Here is a 24,395-nt window from a genome sequence, read left to right as displayed (position 1 = left end):
GCAGACGAGGCGTGTTCCTGTTATCAATGACGTACGAAATAAGGAGGAACACAGCTTTCATATCAAACTAGACCCTTGTTTTGGTCCCGTCATTGCATGTAAACACTTTTTCGTCGTGGCCTTGAATCCCTACCTAAAGGCTTCTCTGCAAGAAAGAAATCTTACCATTGAGGGGAGGAAAAGTGTGTGTGTGTATCGAGGTCCTTCAACTTTCGTATTCTTCTTCATTTCAGAACGCGTGCTGTATCGTCGATTTAATCCAATCTAGCCGTTGTAGGTTCTGTTTCTGTTGGGTAATTTCACATTGTCTTCCTGCTTATGTTATTCGCGACGGAGCTTCTGGTTTCAATAATCTGGACGATAACGGGATTGTGTTGGTTTGGTTGATTTGGTGTCTTAAGTCCACTTTATGCACAGTAAGACTAATCGGGAATGCACCTACAGTTTAAAGTGGTATCCGAACCACTATGTGCCTACACATTACTTTGTTGCTAGATATTTGCATGCTAAGATCTAGGAAATGCTACATTTTCAGTGTGTGGAATTGAGAGTTATTTCGGATACGAAGAATTGGAGAATGGAGTAGTGAGAAAAGTATCACCTCACATGTTTGAATTATAGCCCCCCCCCCCTCCACACACACACAGGACATCGGCCGTGGTTTTTATAACGAAATATAACATGAATGAATTGTGTCAAGAAAAACTGGAGCCTATTCACATCCCTACGGAACTTGGAAGAAGTCCACATAGAAATTAGAAAGTTCTGTTCCGACAAAATCGGGACGTTTAGTAAATGAAAGAGCAAAGTGCTACCTTGTGCTTTGCACAAAGCCATGAAGGCGTGTAAGGGGTGCGGAGTTAGGGTCCCACACTTTCTTGTTACGGCCGAAGGTGGGGATAATGTGATCAGCACCACACCCCTGGCCGCCTTTACCCCTTCCCCCCACAAGTTTCCTAGAGGTACCCACTTTATACGACGCTGGGTGGGCGCCGGAGCCACTTGAACAGGTGGACAAAATTCCAATTCTCCCCAGTCGGAGATCGAACTCAGATCTCTCGCATGGTAATCAAACTCCCAAACGACCGAGCTACCGCGGCACATATAGTATAGTAGCCTTTGTAATTAAGGCAAGAATTATTTTAGCGTTTCGTTCAACGGTTTTAGGGGAATCATTTTCGGACATAGGCTATAACTCTTGTCGGTTCTGCGACCTGGCTTGAGAAAGGCGATTTTATGACGAACAACATTCCACCTGATGTCACGTGACTTTCCTACATTTCCTGTGTCTGTTGGCTATTGCATAAAAGACGAGTTGGTCTTTGAGACAGACAGAATCACCCGATCACCTAAAGGTGCAATGTGTGTTGCCTACCTTTCCGGCATTATTTACTGCCATTAAAGTCTTATGGGGAAGAACTTTTTTCCACCACTGTACATGCTCCGTTTAGTTCGCCGCACTTTTTGACACTTGGTGTAATGCAGGTGTACCCTGGTGTCAGGTTGGTGCAAGGAAATGACGTTCAACCAAGTAGACAAAAGGCGGTGTTCCAGTTCAGGAGATTCAACAAATGCCTGTGTGCTGCTTTAAACGTTCGTTTGATTACATAGCACGCACCACGTGATCATAACACCACACCGCTCCAGAACGTAGTGCAAACGGTGCAGACACTAAATACACTACTTGACACCAAAACAACGAAGAAGACAAGACGGTGTTGCACCGTTTAACCAACTAGACGCGCTACTGCAGAGAGAGTCTAAAAGTGCAGCGAACTAGATGGGGCTATAGCTATAGGCCAGTGGCGGCGATTATTGGGGGCGAGGGGGCAGTTGCCCCTCCACTTTTCGCCACTTTTGCCCCCGTATTATGCTAAACCTTATCTACAAAGGAAAAAATCTGTCTTTGCCCCTCCGTTTTGGCACCATGCCCCTTCCGGTTTTGAGATCAAATCACCGCCACTGATATAGGCTTATGCTATTTGAAAGGGAAGGATTCACAAGCACTGAAATGGGAAGAGGTGAATTCAAAGACAAAAACACACACATCATAGCCGGATCCAGAATTATATTTCTTGGGAGGGGCACAGAATATACATTGCCCCAGAATATGCATGTCGTAGGATTTAACTTTCTAAGTTCAATGTATAATATTTTCTACATATTAAATGCAGGCATTCTACGCTACATTGCGCGGTTTTCTTTTGTGAAAATAGTTTCGCAATCTTTGTTTTAGGTCCACTTTAAGTCCAGGTAAATCAATTCAGACTGAGTCTACAGTTCAAAGTGGGATACAACCCACTTGCTTCACTGGGAATCGAATCTAGGATCTCTTGATTACAAGGCAACTGGGTTAGCAGCAGTTTCTTCTGACGTAGTTCTACAGTACTGGTTTCAACAATAATTGAAAACAGAAACAAATAAAGAATTCACTTACTAATGGTAAAGTGTCAGAAATATCGGAAAGACTTTTGTCTGTGTCTGTGTCTGTGTGAGTCTCTGTGTGTGTGTGAGAGAGACAGAGGGAGAGAGAGACAGAGAGAGAGAGAGGTAGAGAGAGAGAGAGAGAGACAGACAGAAAGAGAAACAGAGACATAGAGACAGAAAGAAACAGAGAGATTTAGACAGAGAGAGCGACAGAGAGAGAGAGAGAGAGAAGCAGAGGGACAGACAGAGAGGCAGAGATACAGAGAGAGATGCAGAGAGAGAGACAGAAAGAGAAACAGAGAGAGAGAGATAGACATAGAGACAGAAAGGGAGACACACAGAGAGACAGAAAGAGACAGAGACAGACAGAGAAAGAGGGAGAGAGGCAGAGAAAGACAGAGAGAGTGACAAAGAGATAGATACAGAGAGAGATAGAGAGAGAGAGACAGAGAGACACAGAGAAAGAGAGAAACAGAGAGAGACTGAGAGAGACAGATAGACAGACTGAAAGGTATAGAGAGAGAGAGACAGAGAAAGAGGAAGAGAGGCAGAGAAAGACAGAGAGAGTGACAAAGAGATAGATACAGAGAGAGATAGAGAGAGAGAGACAGAGAGACACAGAGAAAGAGAGAAACAGAGAGAGACTGAGAGAGACAGATAGACAGACTGAAAGGTATAGAGAGAGAGAGACAGAGAAAGAGAGATACTTCAGCTTCATCTCCATTAGTGTAAATTTGTTTATACCCTTTTCCACACGTGTTTCTTCGCGGGCCTACAAAGTGGCGCAGCATTACGTGAGCTTTATGTAAACAAGACGTCCAAGATTCGATTTTCACTGGTGCACATTCCAGAGTTCAGCAAATCCCATTTCGATTATTTTATTTGTCCTAAACATTATTTTAATCTTTCATTTTCTGGAAAAATACGTGAGAGTATATAACCAAAAGAGGTTATTGAGGGATTGCTTCATATGTTGTTGGAAATTGTTTTGTATTGATGGGATATAATGAAATCATTACTTCCAATAATATTTAGTCTTTCCTAATTGGGAGGGTCACGTGCCCTTGTGTCCTCGTTCATTACACGAAAGCATTTCCTTCAAAATTCTGGTTAGCATTTGCGATTGCGATAGCGATGCATCGCGTGCAGAGAACGTTAAATAATATATACAGCACGAAAAGCATACTACGTATTTGAGCCAACGCCTGGTGTTTACAATTGAAACAACTAATTTGTTCTTCCCATTCACTATAGAGTATGTATTTAAGCAACGCCATTGATTTTTACCTAATAACTACCCTGACATTCGCAACGAGAATCGGAGGCAAGCGGCCCAGCATCAGCGCTTGTCTTTCCCGGTGAACGGGGTCCGCGACAGTCGCACTCTACAGTCTGTTTTTTTCGCTCTCTTTCCCTTTCTGTTGACGTTGCAGACTGACGCCAGTATAATCCTCCCTCGGAAGTTGTGTTGTGTCGTGTCCGTGTGTTGAAGATTGTGGCTTAATATGGCACCACAAAAGTTTGCATTACAACAAAGGATTTATCTTGTCGAGTGTTACTTCGGAAAGAGGAATTGTGGAGAAGTGTGACGACGTTTTGCAACGAAATTTCCTGGTGTTCCCGGGCCACTATATTAAACCTCGTAAAAAAGTTTAGAGTTACAGGGTCAGTTCTGAATAAAAGTGGAATGAAAAACCCACGGGTACTTACTAAGGAAAAACTCGATGAGATAGCACAAAAGTTAGAACAGTCTCCTCGGAAATCTATAAGCCACCTCTCACAAGAAACGGGTGTTTCAAAAACCACAGAATTTAGAGCCGCTAAAATTTCTAAATCTAAAAATAAAAAAAACATCTAAAAAATAAAGTATAGAAGGACAATCCGCACACCCTCCGTGAGTTTAAAGAGAGTATTGTACGAGAAATCTGGAGAATTACAGTAGACGAACTTGCACGTGTAAATGCCAATTTGCCGACTCTAGCGACTGCCGCGGACCCCGTTCACCGGGAAATACAAGCGCTGACGCCGGACCGCTTGCCGCCGAATCTCATAGCGAATGTCAGGGAATACTCTGTATTAATATGAAACGTTATTCTTCTCTGTTGAATAGTTATCGGCTTTTAAAAGAGTGAAGTCTTACATTGTTTACATCTCACTTGGCCACCATTGCATGTACACTTCTGACCTAGAGGTTTCCTCTGATTGGTTATGCTGCGGTAACAGGACCGATTCTATCCTTGATTGGTTGGTTGATTTGGTGTTTTAAGTTCACGTTATGCACATTAAGGCTAATCGGGACTGGACCTACAGTTTAAAGTGGGATCCGAACCACTATGTGCCTCCACCAGGAATCGAACCCGGGACCCCTTGATTACAAGGCGACGGCGCAACCTCTGTGCCATTCTTCAGAAATGCCATGAAATATGCCATTGCATCTGAAATGCCATAACGGTTTGCTCTTTACACTTTAGCATTTTGTTCATGGCATAAATTCTAAGGAAAATGCTTTCTTTTGAAACGGACCTAGGATGTTTTCTGGCAATGTTTGAGTGCCATTGCATGCCTTAGAATTTCATAATGAACTGAGCTTTCAAAATTCTGGCAGATGTCTAAAGCTTTTGCATTTCTGCTGCCATCTGGAACATCTAATTTCCAGAGTTAACTCGACATTATAGCAAGGCGCTATTTCATAGTTTTTTGCTGCTTTTTGATCATTTTTTTTCTGGACACACAAAGAAAGTTTCCTAGAGTAGATGTGGTTCCGCAGTGTAAAGGTTCTAACGGAATTCTCCAAAACCACACATACACGCATGCACACTACGTCGCCTGAACATTAACCAATTAGATTTAATCTTTCATATGTTATACTCTTGTATGCTGCACAGCACTGTAGTCGATTTTCATACGACATACATGAGTCTGAAAGCGCACTAAAGCGTTGTGATAAAAAAGAAACAACAAAATCAAGAAGGCAGATGCATCAAAAGGCAACATGCGTTTTCCAGACTGAAGAAAAGCTGTTTCCCTCCAACTAAATAATTTTGAATAGGGCCCGGACTTTTACGATTTTATAAACATCATTTTAGGTTTTATAAAGAGATGATTTAGCCCTTTTTAAGATTTTTCCCCTACCCGTATTTTTATTGAAATCAATCACAAATCTTTGCATTTACATGAGCATCAATACTTGAAACACATTTTCCTTTACATATTACATGTTTACTAAACTTAAAGAATACAAAAAACACAGCTTTTAGAACATTCAGAAAATAATGAAAATTTAAAACGTGTCATTGTTAAGCTATTTCTTTTGTAATGCCATCTTTGCTTCCCTTTTTTTTTGTCATGCCCTTTCCCTTCTCATTTCCATTCCCCTTCTGTGGGGGAGGGAATACGTTTTCATATTGCCGTACAGTTAACAATGTGTTCACTCTCATGAAACAAAACAAGGTTTCAGCATTTTTTGATTTTTTTACATTTATTTAGCTTAACCCTTAGTACGCATCGCGGTCTGACGAAAGTAAGCCCAGTGTCGCCGAGGCTTTGAGCGCGAAATTTGAATTTGTATACATAATGGAAAAAAAATCGTAATAACTCTGGCACTATGGGACCAATCTACTTCGGATAACTTTTGTTTTGCAGGTAATACATCGGTGCATGCAACCATGTAAAATTTGGATGCCCCAACCGCGGGGGGGGGTTGCATCCCCCGAATTTCAATGAAAAAAACATAAAAATGTGTAGTTTGCCCCCTCTTCTCCAGCTACTTTGGGGAGAAAACCGGAACATTTGCTTTTTTGTTTTCAAAGAATGGACCTTCCGCAACAGAGTGAAACTTGATTCATGTTCGTGGGTGAATACAATTTGAATAATAAGGCAAAACGTAAAACTCTGTTTTTCTCCTCAAAACAGCGAATTTTAGCCAATTTGCAAATTATTCATAAAATTGTTATAACTCTGACACTATGGGACCAATCTACTTCGGATAACTTTTGTTTTGCAGGTAGAACATCAGTGCATGCAACAAAGTAAAATTTGGATTCAATATACAAATATAAGTGTGGCAAACCCTCGATAATTGTATCTAAAGCTGTTTGTTGCATATCTGCAACAGCGGCTGCAAGGGACATACTTTTATTGTTGCATATATGCAACGGCGGGGGACTAAGGGAAGTTCAATTTAGCCCTTTTTAAGATCTTAACTCCTTTTAGACGTTTTTAGGATCTATAGGATTCGTGTAGTTCATTAAGAAATGGCTAAAACGAAAATATATATGTCGGAATAGTGACGTTACCAAGTAAGGAATAAAATAGGTTAAAACCTGAGAATCCGGGCGCTATCATGATGATAAAGCGCTCTCTTGCAACAGAAGGGTAAAATTGCAGGCAGGCAACAAGACGTTTTTCAGTCACCAGTGACATGTACTTATGTATGTATGTGTGTGTACTAGACCACTTACTGGGCAGTTCCATTACTTTATACATATATATATATATATATATATATAAAGTAATGGAACTGCCCAGTAAGTGGTCTACATATCCCGCCAGAGTGGCACTATATTCTTGAGGGATCCTTCCAAGTTACCATATTCTCGACCAGCCTGGAAATTGGCCACAGAAGTCACGTTCAAAACCATTAGATTTTGTAAGTCACCTTTTTGCTCAGATAGGTTAATCGGGACTGGAATTATATTTAGCAGACACCAGGTGATTGCATGCCAACAGCTTTGCTGTTTCAGTACCATATCCAATTACTCAACACTCTTTTCCTTAACTTTTGATCGGTCCGGGGGCAGAGGCACATAGTGGTTTGGATCCCATTTTAAACTGTAGGCCCAGTCCCGAGTAGCCTTTCTGTGCATAAAGTGGGCTTAAAAAGAAACTCAAAACATACCTTTTGACAGCATCGTGGAATGTTGCACAAAATAGTATTTTTTTAAAATTTTGGTGCAGATAAGTGAGCACATACTCATGATGTATCCATATCAAATTATTCTTGCTAGTTAAATGGCAGGTAATTAGTGATTTTAAATTTCATCTTTTTGTACCACTCGTAACACTTTCTAACTAGTAGGAGACATGCAGATTTGTCTAACTTCATTGTAAACATACTATTATTTCCCTTTAGAACAATGTGCAATTAATCCTTGAGCTTTCAACTCTGTACTTTTACTAACAGTAACAAAACTTTTTTTCTTCGCTGGTATTGAAAAGAAATTCTTAGTTGGTGTTATTGTATCATTTAAAATATCAAAAAAGTAAAGGTGGTGAATAACCTCTTGTAAGGTTATGTACAGGGTGATTCACAGAAAACTACCGCATTTCTTTCCTAATCTATTTAAACAAGAATGTTGCTAAACACAATTTATTATGCCACAAATGTAGAGTAACTTTGGGAGCAAATGCTGAAAATGTCCTCCCTGCTACTCCAAGCACAATGCACCACGTTGTTCCATGTTACTGGCCGCTCGTTGTAGAACGCTGTTGACAATACCATTGAGCTCGTGTACACTGATCTGCTTCAAATCGTCCAAAGTCTGGGGGCGTGTGGCGTAAACTCTGTCTTTTAAGGCCGTACTAAAGGCACTTTTGTGGTAATTTTTCGATAACAGATGGCAGCACCGTTTGCCATGGCAACCGAGCGCCATGTTGCCAGATCTCCGCGGAATCAAGGTAGATATATACAGGTTGGTCGATTAGGGTACTCCTTGATGGGATATGACGTCACGTTGGTTAGCAGATTTTATTGAAAAATCTAAGTAGATGTGGAGCAACGTAATTGTTTATCATGACATTTTAGTTGTATGTTCTTATTGAAAAAAATACAACAATTTATCAGCAATGCAAGATAATAATAGTCGTAATAGTAATATAAAATCCCTTGTATTGTATTATGTATTTCTTTTAATATTTCGAAAGCAGAAGAGAACATACAAAGATAGCTGTAGTTAATTCAAACACGAAATGCATAAAGTAAGAAGAGTAATTGAAATAATTGAAAACATTTTGCAATTACGTTTGAAGCGAATGCTGCATTGACTGTAGAATTCACTTTATATGACAGTACTTGAACATATTTATATCTTTTATCGGTGACGTTAGCAGATTTTATTCATAAATTTGCAGAATTTCAGTGAACATCTTGTAAATATTTATAAATATTAGCGTTCTCTAACGATCCTCAATATTTTATCCTTCAAGTGAATAAACATGTAATTCTGCACCCTTATTTTTACTGAGTTTTAATATCGCGATTTTGAAAGAAAAATGTCAGAAGAATCGTGGATACACAATAGAAGACATATTTGTTATTTTTATAATAGTGCAATATTAAATACAGTTTTGTAGCGCATCTAATTTATTTGCATGTCATGTCATGTCATGGATGTTCATGAGTGTCTATTCATCAATTTCATCATATCCACTCATCTCCATCATCGTAAACCAGCCAAAAGTGGCACAAAAAGCGAAGTAAAATAAAGCAAATCAATCAAACAATTGATGATTTTTAAAATCTCGAGACCGGTGGCCGAGGTGGCTCACTCGGTAACGCGTCTGACTACCATGCTAAAGGTCCCGGGTTCGATCCCCGGCCGGTTCAAATCCGGGAACTTTTCTAACGGTGGAAGCGGCCCCGGCGCCTACTCAGCGTCGAATAACATGGGTATCTGGGGGAAACCCTGGGGGGTAAAGGCGGTCAGGAGCGTGATGCTGATCACATCACCCCCACTCACGACCGGATCAAGAAAGTGTGGGGCTTTACTCCCACACCCCCTATACGCCTTCATGGCGTGGTGCTAAAGCACAGGGGAACACTTTACCCTTTACCTTTAAAATTTCGAGACCATGAGGACAATTTTGTATTTTTTTCGCCAAGAGCCAGGATGTATCCCAAGTTTATTTGTATTAGAACACTTACCATATAAGATTACATACATAATCTCCAACAATTCTCATGGACACAGTAATTTTATAGTTCAACAAAAATTCTAAAAAATATTTGGTTTGCTCAAATAAATGAAATGAAATGTTAATCGTCATTGCTTTGTAACAGAAGTTTACTGTGAATTTTATTGCCTCAATGTTTGTACATGAAATGTAAGAAATAAGTTATAATTTCATGAAACTTAATGCTTAGCATTTAGTGGTCATCGGTGGTGAAAAGGACATCGCGCTTGCAACTCATGATCCGAACAACGTCTTACGAGATGAAACAAATCTAGAGTAAAGTAACTGTAATAATAACTATGTCAAGTACTTTCTAAAGAACAGTAATAACAGTAATTATATGCGAATTTCTTTCTCAAGTGATTAACTCGGAGTTATTTTTAAAGAGTAACTATTCAAACACTGCTGATATATCATCGAGTTCAGCAACATATTGGTATGAATTGCGAGGGAAGTTGAGCCTCCCCCTTGCAAAGTGGTAACGTAATCGCCTTGCAATACAGGAGTCCCAGGTTCGGTAGACGGTGAGTGTACAGTGATCGTCAAATAAAAATCGGACAACTAGATCCTGAAAGTCTTCCTTCTCTGCAATACGTCTTGTGTGTTGTCTAAATCTACGGCGATGAGTGAAATGTAATAGCAAATTTTCAATGGCAAGTTCTGTCACTTCCGTTGAGTTAGGCAACACACATAACGCATTGCAGGAATGCAAGTATTTCATAATATAGGTGTCCCATTTTTATTGCCGGTGACTGTATATAGTGGTTTGGATCCCACTTTAAACTGTAGGTCCAGTCCCAATTAGCCTTTCTGTGTATAAAGAAGACTTAAAAAAACGTATTTCGAGGGAAGATACAATACAGTAATAAATACCATTAGAATAGAAGTTCAATAGCTTACAAAATAATTGTCTACAGGGACTACTAAAACTAGATTTTCGGGATAGCTATATAAAATCATATTTACGGTGTTGTTTCAATGCATATTTATTATTTTTCTTTATCGTACTCTGCAAAACATTATTGCGTTCTCTGAGAGCAGTGTTGGCGATTGGGTTCCAAAACTGGGAGAGGGCAAGGACACTTTAATTTCCATTGGTAGATGAGGTTTTGTATAGTATTGGGGTAAAAGTGGGCCCCTAATTGCCGGCACTGTCTGAGAGATATGCTTTTTGCAAATTATCATCGTATTCAGGAAGAAATTTATTTTCTTAGGATTTTTGAAAATACCTCTAAAAATTTAAACTTGCAAGAATATCAATGAATGCTTACCAATGCTTGACAGACAAGACAAGTAAGTCACACCCCTGGCACTGTTTTTTTTCTCCTGTTATCCCTAATATACAATTTACAATTGATGACCACTTGCTATCAGATATTATTAAGGCTTGAAACATAATTTCTTGAGCATATTTTGGACTCTTGATTTCTAGTAAATCATCACCATTCAATCAAGTGTCTACGCTAGCAAGCAAAAATGTATGTACTCTTCCATGTAAAGTTCAAACAGTCCACTTTGTTGATTTACAGTATATTCCGTAGAAGCTTATACACCAAGTGCCATGGTACGCAACTGCCATTGTCGGTCAAACCTATTGTCCTTTTGTACACATTTCAATAGTGCTCTTTACTATTGGTAGAAGACACTTCGATTAGTTTTTCAAATGCTCATCTGCAAAAGGAACAAATAAAAATAGTTTTAACATCGTACGTGAGACTATGAACTTCCAAAACATGTTTAAAAAATATTGATATTACATTGTTACAACCTTAGACAAGTTGAGTTAATAATGGAACTTACAGATGTTGAGTAAATGGATTTGAAAATAATGGATCCAATTTTCACTATAATGCTTAACGATATCGTCCTGTTATTAAAGGGCAGTTTGGTTCACGATATGAGCTCACTTCAATGATCTAACTTTATAATGAATGTTAAATATGATGAGCCTACAACAGAAATTGGCAAAATAATTGTTAGAAATATTTTCATAGTAGAGTGATGATTGCAACGCTATATGGAGTGAGGTTCCTCCAGGTTCGAATACTGGTTTCATGTATGTATTTAATCATTATCTTTGTTCCAATCATTCATTTTATCAAATCATTATTCATCTTCATTGTTCCAAGTAGCAGAAGTTGGAGGTAAAATAACAGAAAAACATTATGAAATGGAAATTCAGTTCCTACTATATTTTTATTTGAATTATTGTAGTAGACCAGCCAAGAAGCAAAACTTTTATCTGCATGGAATGTTAATAATAGGCATCCATGCAAAATCAATCAGTCATAGGTCTGAGAGAAAAACTAGTCAAGCTTCAAACTCACTGGTATTCGAAGTAAACTATTTAGTACAACCGGCTACTGAAATCCAATCTGATATTGAACCAAATATACGTAGCATAATCAGGACAAATTATGATTTCTATGAAGCTCTGTGTCTTCCACAATTACATCATGGAATGTTAATAATAGGCATCCATGCAAAATCAATCAGTCATAGGTCTGAGAGAAAAACTAGTCAAGCTTCAAACTCACTGGTATTCGAAGTAAACTATTTAGTACAAACGGCTACTGAAATCCAATCTGATATTGAACCAAATATACGTAGCATAATCAGGACAAATTATGATTTCTATGAAGCTCTGTGTCATACACAATTACATTATTGCCCTTGTACTTGCAAATCTATACCGGTACTCATTTGGAAATTCTCAGTAAACATACAGACTTGTGTTCGATAGACGGTAAGATTTTAGTCTCATAACTGTTAGGATCTACATTTACACTTTAAATATATACAGCATCAAGTTATTGGACGAAATGCACTCTCATTATGAGCCGTCCTAAATTATAAAAGGACAAGAAAACAGAAGAGCTTCATACAGTTTACAAAACCGGTTTTCTGGCGTGTTTCTGTAAAGGAAGATAACAGGACTGTGTCCGAAACTTGCAAACATTCAGGGATCTCACATTACATCTATTCGAATCAAACCTAACTTAGCCTGACCTACATATGAATATTTGCGAGCTGCTTCAAAAATAAGAAGAGAAAAACTCTTGTAGAAAATAGGTCAGCAAGCACTCGTTTCAACCATGTACAAGGGCAAAGTAAAAAACATTTAAACAAACTACTGATTTGTAATAAACATTCCGATGTTGTACATGTGAATAGCACGAGTTTCGTAGGTTTGGAAATTAACTTACAGGAATGATAATAGAGCATTTTATGCAATATTGATTTAATGATATCAGATATAATCTATATTAAGCTACGTATATTTTATGCTATAGTAATGATCTCAAAACGGTAGTTATTAGGATTATGCCTAACGTAAAATATAACATTCTATTCTGATTTTACATTTACAAAGAATTATCAACTTCGTTTGGAAGTTAAAAAAGTCATGCAGTGTCAAGCGATATTCTCACCGATATTACATCAGAAGATATTTCTTCAACATGAAAATAAATTATACATTTTGCCTATATTTCAAACATTTTGCCTTTGATGGATAATATTAAGCAACAAGCAATTAAATATTAAGACTTACCTTCGAGCTTGTTCAGCTTTTTAACATCCTCCGTGGAATATTTGTTCCCTTGTTCTCGTATCTGTACGGAATTCGATATCCTCTGGTAGCTTGGTTTGATTTTCACTCTTTCAAGAACTTGCATTGATCATATCGTTAGAAAGCACGGAGTGAAATCTTGGCAACAGTGTATGCTAAAACTGCACCACGGAGTATATTGCGACGAAACGCCATTTCAAAAGTTTTAATGATAAGCACTACTCTCTGAAGGTACGAAATGTTTTCATTTTTTCACATAGTATTTCAGATGCTTGCGGGAAGAACATGTGATCTTCGTTTCACCACGAAATCTTCCATATTAGTCACAAAAGAAAGAAAATGCACCGGTATTAACAAAACTACCACTTCAGCGCCATCTGTACGTAGCAGTTTGAACATGACGGAGACCTTATATTTTCTGTTATTTACTTAAATCCCTTCAATCGTAACAAATTTATAAGGATGTTCTAGTGAATAAAACAATATTTTATATATGAAAATTTCTTCCTTACCGAATCTATATTAGTTGTACGGTTACCCTTAGAAATTTGGGTCTATGCTTTAGCATGGCTTTAGAACCCCCTTAAGTAACCCCATAGGAAGATGTCCGGTGTTGTCAAATCCGGAGATCTCGGTGGCCACGGGTTCTTTGAAATTATCCGGTCGTCAAAAAAACTTTCAATGAGCTGCTTGGATTTGTTCGATGTATGCGCCGTTTTGTTGAAAATATCCTTGACTCAACTGCAGGGTTATCAGAAATGCTCGCTTTTATACTTAGACTACACTGTAATTTGTATAACTGACAAGTATTAAAATTCTTCTATACCTATGGAATCTACTAAACCAAGCTTGTTATTCGAAAGAATGTTTTGCAAGTTATTTGAATAAATTACCTTTCATATTAATGAAGTTATATATCAATCATTACATCTACAGATAATCCAAAATCATAATTCTGTCCACCGTATACAATAAACTACAATAACTTTCTAAAATGCTGGTGCAAGAAGTGTTAGATTAGCTTGTAATCATAGTGTTAGATCAGTGGCTACACCATAACGCATAAAGGATGATTTCCAGAAATGAGTCATCATTTACTGAACTAATTGCCGTATCTAAGAATATGTTCCTGGGCATAATGTCACAGTAAATATTTCATGATAAACCACTTGCATGGTTGAAAAATATAAGGCTAACAAACATCAATTTGAATTAAAATACAATTGTTGCAAACAACAGCGTATCAAGAAAATTGACGGGAAATAGCGTAGCAAAGTTTGCAAAAGAGTCAGCGCATTAAAACATGTCAATATGTGCTTCCTTATGTCCACGAAAATATGCAATTAGTGCAAAAATCGCGAAGACGTTAAATAGACAAAAAATAAACAGGAGAGGATTTTATGTGCGAAAACCATTTTACTTTGTTTGAATATTTAGAAGTTCGTTTTGTGGAAACTAATTGTGATATATATTTTACTCCTCTAACTGATTGATTTGGTATTATATTTGTTTATGCCGACCTCTGTGACGAAGTGGTTACAACAGCCTACTACAAAGCCAGGGGTCCCGGGTTCGAATCCCGCCTTGAGCATGAGTGTTCTATACTCTGTCGCAGGTATCTCTGGATCAAACGAACGAAAACAATGTTCTCCACTAATGAACACTTGAGAGGGAACGGGATTGTGTGGAGGGGTAAAGCGACTGCAGGTATCAGCCTTCGTAGCAGCCTGTACTGCTTCGCTCTGTCCACTCGATACCCGTCCCTCCTTCTCTGTCGCTCCGCAGATTCAGGGAATAAAGTATATATGATTGTCCCTTCATTAATTTCATTATATCATCACTCATCATCATCGTCGTGATCAGCCAAAAGTGCCAGAAAAGCGACGGTAAATAATATACAATATGTAACAATGACAAGTGTGTGTGGGGAAGGTTCTGGGTGTGCAATGTTATTATTACGTGACGTTACTCCGCCTCACAAGTTTGAGAAATATTATTGGAAAGGTGTGCCTTGTGTGTGTGTGTGTGTGTGCATATTCTAAGTTCACTTCATATACAGATAGGCTGATGGGAACTGGATCTACAGTTTAAAAGTGGGAACCAGAACCGGGACCCCTTAGTTCCAAGGCAAGGACGTTATCACTACGCCATCAGGGAGGCAATACAAAGCTTCTTGACTCAAGATATACACACTTAAGGTACCTGGTTCGACTCCCGGTTGATTATGGATAGTTCTTCGTGGGTGTTGCTTCAACTAGCCATCCTGATCGTCGTGATTTGCCAAACGTGACAGAAAAGAGACGTATACTAACAAAAATACATATAAATATATGGAGAAGGTTGCCTGCCTCGACCATTAACACTGCATTAGTTGGTGGAAATAGGGTTAAAGACTGTTTTTTTTCCACAGTTTTATTGTCCTTATCTTGGGGATATATATTGACCAAACACAATTACAATGCACACTTGTTCGTGTGATGATTTCATTATTTCAGGTTTTGCGTTGAGAGTCTGTTTCCTGCTAGCCTCGCCGATTTTTCTTGCTAAGAATCACACTTTCTACGGAGATGGTCTTCTTGGAGATGGGGGACGGTCTGAAGGGCGGACGCGGAAGAAGTGATTTCCTCCTCCCTACCGGATACAGAATCTGAAAAGTGCAAATTAGATTTTCGTCGACCGTCATCATGGCCCCCGCGTTGTCGAACTCACCGCAATAGTTCGGCGCCGAGAATATGGTCACCATTCGACGATTCGCGAAGAACTCGTACCCGTCTTCGACGACCTGATGAGCCCTGCAGACCAGGTCGAACTCGTGCTTCTTGACGAAATCGTCCACCACGTCCTTGCCGAAGATGAACGACACTCCCCGATCACTCTCTGCCCAGCCTTTGATGTTAGAATCAGGATCCGACCACAGGAGATCGCACAGAAGTCCTTGATCAGGAACATCCGTCGGGCGCTTGATGTCTTTGATCTGGTCAATCTTCAGCAGCTCCGGACTCAGACCGCCGTGGCAGCAGAAGATCTGGTCGTCAACTATGGCCGCTACAGGGAGACAGTTGAAGGTATCCACGCACAGTTTCCAAAGCCGGATACTGTAACGCCTTTTGCACTCGTCGTAGAATCCATAGAGCTTGTTGATGCTTGCGCACTCGTGGTTACCCCTGAGCATGAAGAAGTTTTCAGGGTACTTCAACTTGTACGCCAGGAGGAGGCACAATGTTTCCAGAGACTGCTTACCTAGGGTGATGAGAAACACATTTAAAAAGATGACAGAGCAAGGCGACAAGAAAGAGGAGACCGCAAAAAAACACATTCACTATTACTCTTAATTTAATCAATCACTCACAGATACTTTTCATATCGTAACGTTCTCCTAGGAACAGGGATCGCACCAAGGACGTTAAGTTGTCGTAGCTCGATCACCATTGACCCTCATAAGAAAGAGCACTCGCCTCTATGTAATAGCTCGGCGGTAAGGAGCGAGGGGTGAAACACACATTTAAGAGATGGCAAAACACAACTACCGGGTGTCCAGAATTAAAGTTACCCAACTTAGAGCCCTCTATAGCCTGTTTGAGGCATCGTAGAACTCTGAAATTTGGTGAATCCACTATGCAGGCCATGGGGAAGAGGATGGCAATAAAAATAATTCAATTTTCCCTCACCAGGTTGAAATGTGGCGCTGTACTTCCATGATGGGTTGTACAAATAATCACGTTAAGTGATTTAGCTGAGTTATTAATTAGAAAGACATTTGTTAGTGGCTGGAAGTTGCGAGAAAATAATCTCTCGTTTATTGCAAGATTGCAAGGTAAAGGCAAACCCATAACCAATTGGAGTAGTGTACGTCATTATTACAGCCCATCATGAAAGTACAGCGCCACATTTCAACTTGGTGAGGGAAAATTGAACTATTTTATTGCCATCCTTTTCCCCATGGTCTGCATAGTGGATTCACCAAATTTCTGAGTTCTACGATGCCTCAAACAGGCTATAGAGGGCTCTAAGTTGGGTAACTTTAATTCTGGCCACCCGGTGTTTGGATTTCACACTTGCAAGTTTGGATCACATATGGTTAGATGAGGTGTCTCAGCTGATAGCTCTGAGCTGCGGAGTAAACACTTAGGCGTGAGACTGTACCGTTCTCCCAAGACTGTCCTGTTGCTTCCAAACCACAGTCAGATTCCTCGCCTTTCTCCATAATGCTGAGTCATTACTCTATAATACCTTTTGTGTCAGCACCTTATTTACCTGTTGCAATACCACTAATTCAGGAAGGTTGGTTAACTTCTGACGTGGCACTCCTTAGATGCTTGTGAGTGCAACGGCTTGTGATCGGGTTTATGAACTTAATGCCTCATAAAGTTTCTCCGTTTTATGGGGGATGTTATATGATCTTGATACGCACCCACTTATTGTATCATTTTAAGTGTTTAATATGTTTACTATGTTAATTGTCTGTGATGATGTAATTTGTTTTGTTCAATTGGGTAGTGTGTTATAGTTATGGACTAACCTAAAAACATTTGATTGTGGGTTGTGAGGTGAGAGATATTATGGATGTTGCTGGGATAATGGAAGTGATTTTGGAAATGAGAATGTGTTAATTTGTGTAGTGAAGAAGTATTATGATCTAAATACACTTTTGTTTGTAATAAGAAGTTTAATTGTGAGTTCAAGTGTTATATATTTACATTAACTGACATCTAAATACCGGGTGTCCGAGAAGTCTTTGTATGAAAAGAAAAATTAACTGTATCCGCTATATGCAACATAGACATGAAAAAATGGTACCAAAATGTTCGGAAACTATTCAAGTTTTATTGGCAATAGGAAAGAAATCAATAAATCTCCACATGAGCACCCTTGGTAGCACGGAGTACATCTAGTCGAAATTGAACTTTTCGCCATGCATTAGCCAACATCACAGGAGGGATTGATGTGATGACTTGCGTTATCCGTTGTTGCAGAGTTGCAAGATCGGATACAGTTCTGTAGACATTGTCTTTCACATAACCCCATAAAAAATGTAAAGGGGTTGGTTATGTCTGGAGATCGTGCAGTCCACACTGTCGGTCCATCTCGACCAATCCATTTTCCAGGAAATTTCTGATCAAGGTATAGGAACGAACCTCCAGACTCCAATGTGGCGGTGCACAGTCTTGTTGAAAGATAACATGTGGGTGGTGTTCTAGCAATTGCGGAATAGCAAACAATTACAACATGTTGAGATACACTCCAGATGTTACGGTGTCCTCACAGAAAATGAACGGTCCGATTATTCTGTCATGCAGCAGCGTGCACCAAAAATTCACCTTCGGGCTGTCCATGGTCGACTCCCTCACCTCATGAGGGGGCTCCTTACCCCAGATACGCACGTTGTGTGTATTCACTAAACCACTGACACGAAAGACCGCCTGGTCTGAAAAAGCAACACGTTCCAGCTAGCCATTATCAGCGTCAATGCGTTTGCCGTCATTGGGCAACAAAGCCTGCAGAATTTGCACTTTGTATGCACGAAACAGTAAACGTTTGTGTAACACATCATGAACAGAACATTTTTGGCATCTGTAATTCACGTGAGGCCGTACGCACGGATTTCTTCGGACTGCGCACAAAGCCACTCTGACATCTTCCACCCTTTCGTCTGAGGTTGCCTCAGCAACAGATCCTGTGGTCTTGAATTTGTCATATCACGACTTAATGCTCCTACCATCGGGCGGCACCTTTCCGTACGATGTTTGAAACTGTGTCTGCACTGTTTTTTGTGACCTGCTCTCGTGAAACCACAGGATACATTCAGCTTTTTCCTGACTTGTGCACATTTCCGGTTTGCTGGACACTGGCACTGCTACACTACTGCAACGTTACAGAAAGTTGAAACAAAAAAACTTGAATAGATTCCGAACATTTTGGTACCATTTTTTCATGTCTATGTTGCATATAGCGGGTACAGTTAATTTTTATTATCATACAAAGACTTCTCGGACACCCGGTATATTTTTGGTGTGCGAAAGTTAGCCAAGTTTACGTAAACTTATCCTCATCTGATTTCCCACTACCTGAGGGCTTCAAACTAGGCTGATAAGTCTCATGATCGCCGTGGAGGAATAAACGTAAGTTGATCCTTTGAGAATAGTCCGGGGAACGTAATAATCTTGTTTTAATAATAATAATAATAATAATAATAATAATAATAATAATATCGTGTTCATTGAGAGGGCGTGTTTAGGTCTAGCAGGCCGTTCTTACAACAAACTATTAAAAAGAAAACATTTTACACTTCTTGAAAATCACTGTTGCAGTACAAAAATATAAATAGAACATTTATACTTATAATGTAAACAATTAATGCACTGCAGGTACAGAGTTAAATCTAAGACCACAATTAGAATACAGAACTTACAGAGATAAAATTAAAACTACAACCATTCCCATTCATTACAGAAAATACAATGCCATGCACTATTGTTTGGACAGTAGATGCTTCTTTAGGTTTATTTTGTGTGTTCCAGGGTGGAGCTCCCCTGACGTGAGTGGTGGGGGGAGTTCATTCCATTCTTTTATTGCAGTGACTATGAAAGAATTTCCATAGAGTGTTGTTCTGTGTGTGGGAATCGTGAATTGTATTTTTTGACGAAGGTTAATTTGTTTTCCTCTCTTCCTGTACGGAGCAATTTGATCATATAAATATTTTGGTTCCTTATTGTTCAGGATCCTGTACAATAACGACAATGCCAAAAATGTTGTCCTATTTTTAACGTTTAACCAATTAAGTTGCTGTAAGTACGGGGAAATATGTTCTCTTCTTTTGACATTCAATATAAATCTTATGCAACTGTTTTGAAGTCTTTGTAGCTTGTAACTTAGGGTACTGTTGATGTTTATAAATACGGGGGAAGCATAATCAATTTTTGGCATTAGAAGTGTGTTGACTAGGTGAGTCTTCGTTTCATTGCTTAGCATATGTTTGAATGGAAAAAGTGATTTCAGTTTGGCTATCGAGTTTTTAATTATGTGCGTGACATGAGAGCCCCAATGTAGATTCTCGTCCAATATCATGCCAAGGTTGCGTGCTGTTTCTACTTTCTGTATTTTGGAATTATTCACAGTGGGGAGGGGAGTTTTAATTGTTTTAACTTTTTGAGGTTACTCGTTGTGCCTAAAGTTAAAATGTGAGACTTAGATGAATTCAACTTGAGTGCATTACATTTCCTCTCATCTTCAAGCAAAGAAATTAATCTCGTAATCTATTCTTTAACAACTGACAATCATAACTAAGAATACCTATAATTTAAGTATGAGATTTGTTTTTAAGTCCACTTTGTACCCTTGACCCTCTGTACCCCTTAGGGAAAGTGAAATATTTTGCATGGTTTATGAAAATTGTGTAGTTTATGAACGTTTTCAGTTATTTTTAGTGTTTTTTTAAACGTGTTATTGCGAAGTAAAGTACGTCTGTTACCTTAGCGTGTTACTTTGCCGCGTAGCAGAACAGCCTGAAGCCTTCGCGTAAGTGAATATAGCACCGAAAAACACTAATTAAAATTTTAGGTAATTTAGAATGGGACAAGAAATATAATTTTAATACCGCGAATATTTCTAGCACTCTTTCAAGAGTGCTACAGTATACTTCATATTCGTTTCTTTCATCCTTAAAATATGGACATTTTCTTGCGAGATCATTGTTACACTTTCGCTTATAAAAGTAAATATTACATAATGATCAAAATTCTAACTTAAAATTCTATATCGCGTACACCGTGTCCCAAAAGTCCGGTAACACTTTTATTAATTCATTATACAAAAACTACAAGTGATATAGCTTTCGTGTATATGTCATATGAAAGAGTATCTCAAATGTTTTTTTTTTTTTAATGTATGAGTGCACAATGCCTCGATATGGGAACCATGTGTAACACGACTTATGTCTACACGGTAATCAAATTCTTGCCAGAGATATGCTCCAAAGAGTATGGCAAGAATTTGATTACCGTGTAGACATATGTCGTGTTACACATGGTTCCCATATCGAGGCATTGTGCACTCATACATTAAAAAAAAACATTTGAGATATTCTTTCATATGACATATACACGAAAGCTATATCACTTGTAGTTTTTGTATAATGAATTAATAAAAGTGTTACCGGACTTTTGGGACACGAGTCGAAAAGGAACTGCACAGACTACATGCTTTTGAGCATTCTCAGTAAGCGAAGAAACGAGTTTGAATAATACTGATGACTCGTTCGGGCAAAGTGGTCGTGGATCTTCTCCCAGATGCTCTGTGAGCATGGCTCGAATACTTAACGCTCCCTAAGTTATATGCTTTAAACCCCGTATCAGCTAACTGTAGACCAGGCGAACGAGAACAAGTCTCTGCGCAAGTAGTGACGCGAGACGGCTCCACCAATGAACAGTGAGAGAAACGGACGACTGGAGTTACAAGCTTTCCCTGCTTCACTCTGTCAGTGTTGCAAACTTTTGAAAACGATAATACCGTACGCACGTGGCAAACGCGCCGTATTTTTGTCTCCAGGTCCGTACGCTTGGTTTAGGAATTTCTTAGGGATAAAACTGCAAGTGCAAATTTTGACAAGTTGTGCATTTAGCGTACGGACTAAGGTCTGACACTACGTCAGAACCGTACGGTTGGCAAAGTTGCGCTTTCGCTACTCGATTTCCCTTCTCCTCGTCTGCCGCCATGCGCAACCCAGCTTTACAGTTAGCTGGGACAGGGTATAGACATGATATAGCAAATGATGATCATTATGTGTGGAATGATTTTCTATGAAGCACATTTGCTATGGTCGATGCTATCTTTCCAAAAAAGGACATTTACATTTCTAAAAAAAGAGCCCGGACGCCGGACAGACACTTAAAAAGGAGGATATGTCCGGATATAAGAGGACTTCTGACACCCTATGCTTACCCCTATCCACATAGTCGCCGAGGAACAGATAGTTGGCATTTGGCGGGTACCCACCGTACTCGAACAGCCTTAGCAGGTCGGTGAACTGGCCGTGGACGTCGCCGCATATCTTCAAAGGTGTAGACAGCTCGAGGAGCATCGGTTGCTGCATGAACAGCTGCTTTGTCTTCATGCACAAGGTTCGAATCTCGGTCTCCGGCATGTTGGCAATCCTTGGAACTTTCGAGTTGCCAACCTCCAGCAGTCGGGTTATGAAACGATCCAGGTCCAGTGCTTCCAACTCGGCCATCCGGTGGACATGGTACTCAAATGCTGCGAACAATGATTGTTCGTCGAATGCGCCATAGGCTCCGAAGTAGAAATATCAGTTTAAAAACAAGGAATATTAGCTCGAAATGTGCCATTTAGATGACATGCTTCTGATACCACTGAATGAAATTTTGTTGCCCGGCAACGACGGTTCTGCTTCAAAATGTTAAATTACATCCCAGTCGCATTGTTGCTTACGCTTTGTAGAATTCCAAGGTCCATTATACCGATCGCAATGCCAACTAGCGGCTGGGAAAGAACGAATCAGCGTTCAGTTGGATTCGACTGACATCGGGCATTTTCGAGTCACAAGGCACCGAAAGCTTCTGGCCGGACGAATCAAATGAGTGTCGGTTAAGTTGCCAAACTTACTGTAAAACGAAAGATAGAGTTAATCAGCGTCGTTACTTGATAAAAGTTGTACAATAGTACACAAAACACCCAAACACTGTACAAGTAGCCAATAAGAACAATTGATAAAAATAGACATACGCTTGGCAACGTTGTAACGGGAGAGCGATGTTACCCCTATAGCAACTGAGATAGTTGACTCTCATTGAGGAACACACCCCGGAAGGCGATTGGTGGACAGATATAGCTATGTACGAGGCTTGTCCGGAAAGTAAAGATACAAACAAAAAATAAGATATAAAAGAAATGTATTGCTCGCAACTAAAGTTACACTTGATACACTGATACAGAGGCTATTTCTCCACATAAGTGCCACCATTGTCCAAACATTTGTTCAGACGCGGAACAAGTTTTTGTATCCCTGAATCGTAGAAATCCGCCGCCTGCATCTGGAACCAAGTTGTGACTTCTTCCCTGACTTCAATGTCGTCGGCAAAGTTTTTTCCACCAAGATTTTTCTTGAGGGTGCAAGGTCGGGGATGTATGGCGGATGGGGAAGGACCCCCCCCCATTGAAACTGCAAGCAGATCCTTGGGGACATTCGACGCATGGGGGCGGGTGTTGTCATGAATAAAGCGGATTCCACTTGACAACATGCCTCTCTGTTTGTTGTGACGGCCTCACATTTCTCTCTTCATAATGATCATCACATCGACTTTCTGCGAAGGCACGGCACCATTTCCCCACATTTTGACGATTCATTATGTTCCCGTACACAGTCACAATTTCTCGGTGGATCTCCGATGGACGCTTTCCTTGTGCCTGCAAAAACCTGATCACGGCGCGCACTTCGCACTTGGCGGGATTCGGTATCGCCGCTGACATTTCCAACGCGTGTTCCTCGCACAAGACTCAGCGCAGCACTGTCGACTCACTCCCAATCCTCGTCGTATGGATCACGGTTACTGCCAATGTTGCCAACTTTGGTACACATTTTTCCCCTAACGTGCAAATGTGTTTGTATCTTTACTTTCCGGACAAGCCTAGTAGGTTAGCCGCCGGTTTAGCCTGCGATCAGTATAGGCAAAATCTGCAAATTATCTTATGATTTGTGTTCTAGGGAAAATATGCTACAACCTTCTACACTGTATTATTACCTTTGGTGGAGGGGTTCGGGTGGGGGGGGGCAGATGTGCCAAAGACGCTGAAAGAATAAAACATAAAGCAATGGCATGCTATCTGATACAACTTATTTTCATGATGATTTATTTTTGTTTGAATTGTTGTTTTCTAGTCCAATTTATGCACAGTATCGGGACTGAACCTAAAAAAAACACTGCTCAATGTGCCTACACCGTGTATAGAATCCGTGATCCCTTGGTAATAAGGCGACTGCGTTCCATCTTCGTGGTGGCTCTTATTGCCTTGATGAGTAAAAACTAAAATGCAGCCTGTTAATGAAAGTAACATTTGTGACTTATTTACAGGGTGATTCAGAAGTAATGATACAAACTGTAGTCAGCATTAATACATTACTGACATTTTCAGTGAGACTCGAGCCAACCCAATAATTTGTCTAGTAAAGGTAAAGGGCTCCCCTGTGCTTAGCACCACGCCATAAAGGCGTATAGGGGGTGTGGGGGTAACGCCCCACACTTTCTTCATCCGGTCGTGAGTGGGGTTGATGTGATCAACACCACGCCCCTGACCGCCTTTACCCCCCAGGATTTCCCCCAGGTGCCCATGTTATTCGACGCTGGGTGGGCCCCGGGGCCGCTTCCAACGTTAGAAAAGTTCCCGGATTTGTCTCGTATTGTTATTATTATACGAGTATTTTAGACATAAAGCC

General features: G+C 39.8%; 1 protein-coding gene across 1 annotated transcript; it reads right to left on the bottom strand.

Annotated features, from left to right (window-relative positions):
- Positions 1-15,360: 15,360 nt before the first annotated feature.
- Positions 15,361-22,330, bottom strand: LOC145999444 (serine/threonine-protein phosphatase PP1-gamma catalytic subunit-like). The gene is made up of 2 exons (XM_083136405.1): positions 21,887-22,330; positions 15,361-16,189 (listed from the first exon to the last, which is right to left on the bottom strand). Exons 1-2 carry the CDS (start codon positions 22,173-22,175, stop codon positions 15,471-15,473), a joined length of 1,008 nt encoding a protein of 335 aa, XP_082992531.1. The 5' UTR covers positions 22,176-22,330; the 3' UTR covers positions 15,361-15,470.
- Between the last annotated feature and the right edge of the window lie 2,065 nt (positions 22,331-24,395).

Source organism: Lepisma saccharinum, chromosome 15, assembly GCF_977018435.1.
Source record: "Lepisma saccharinum chromosome 15, izLepSacc3.1, whole genome shotgun sequence".
NCBI classification, from domain to species: domain Eukaryota; kingdom Metazoa; phylum Arthropoda; class Insecta; order Zygentoma; family Lepismatidae; genus Lepisma; species Lepisma saccharinum.
The sequence above is the reverse complement of the archived record's forward strand: the minus strand, read 5'-3'. Positions and strand labels throughout refer to the sequence as shown.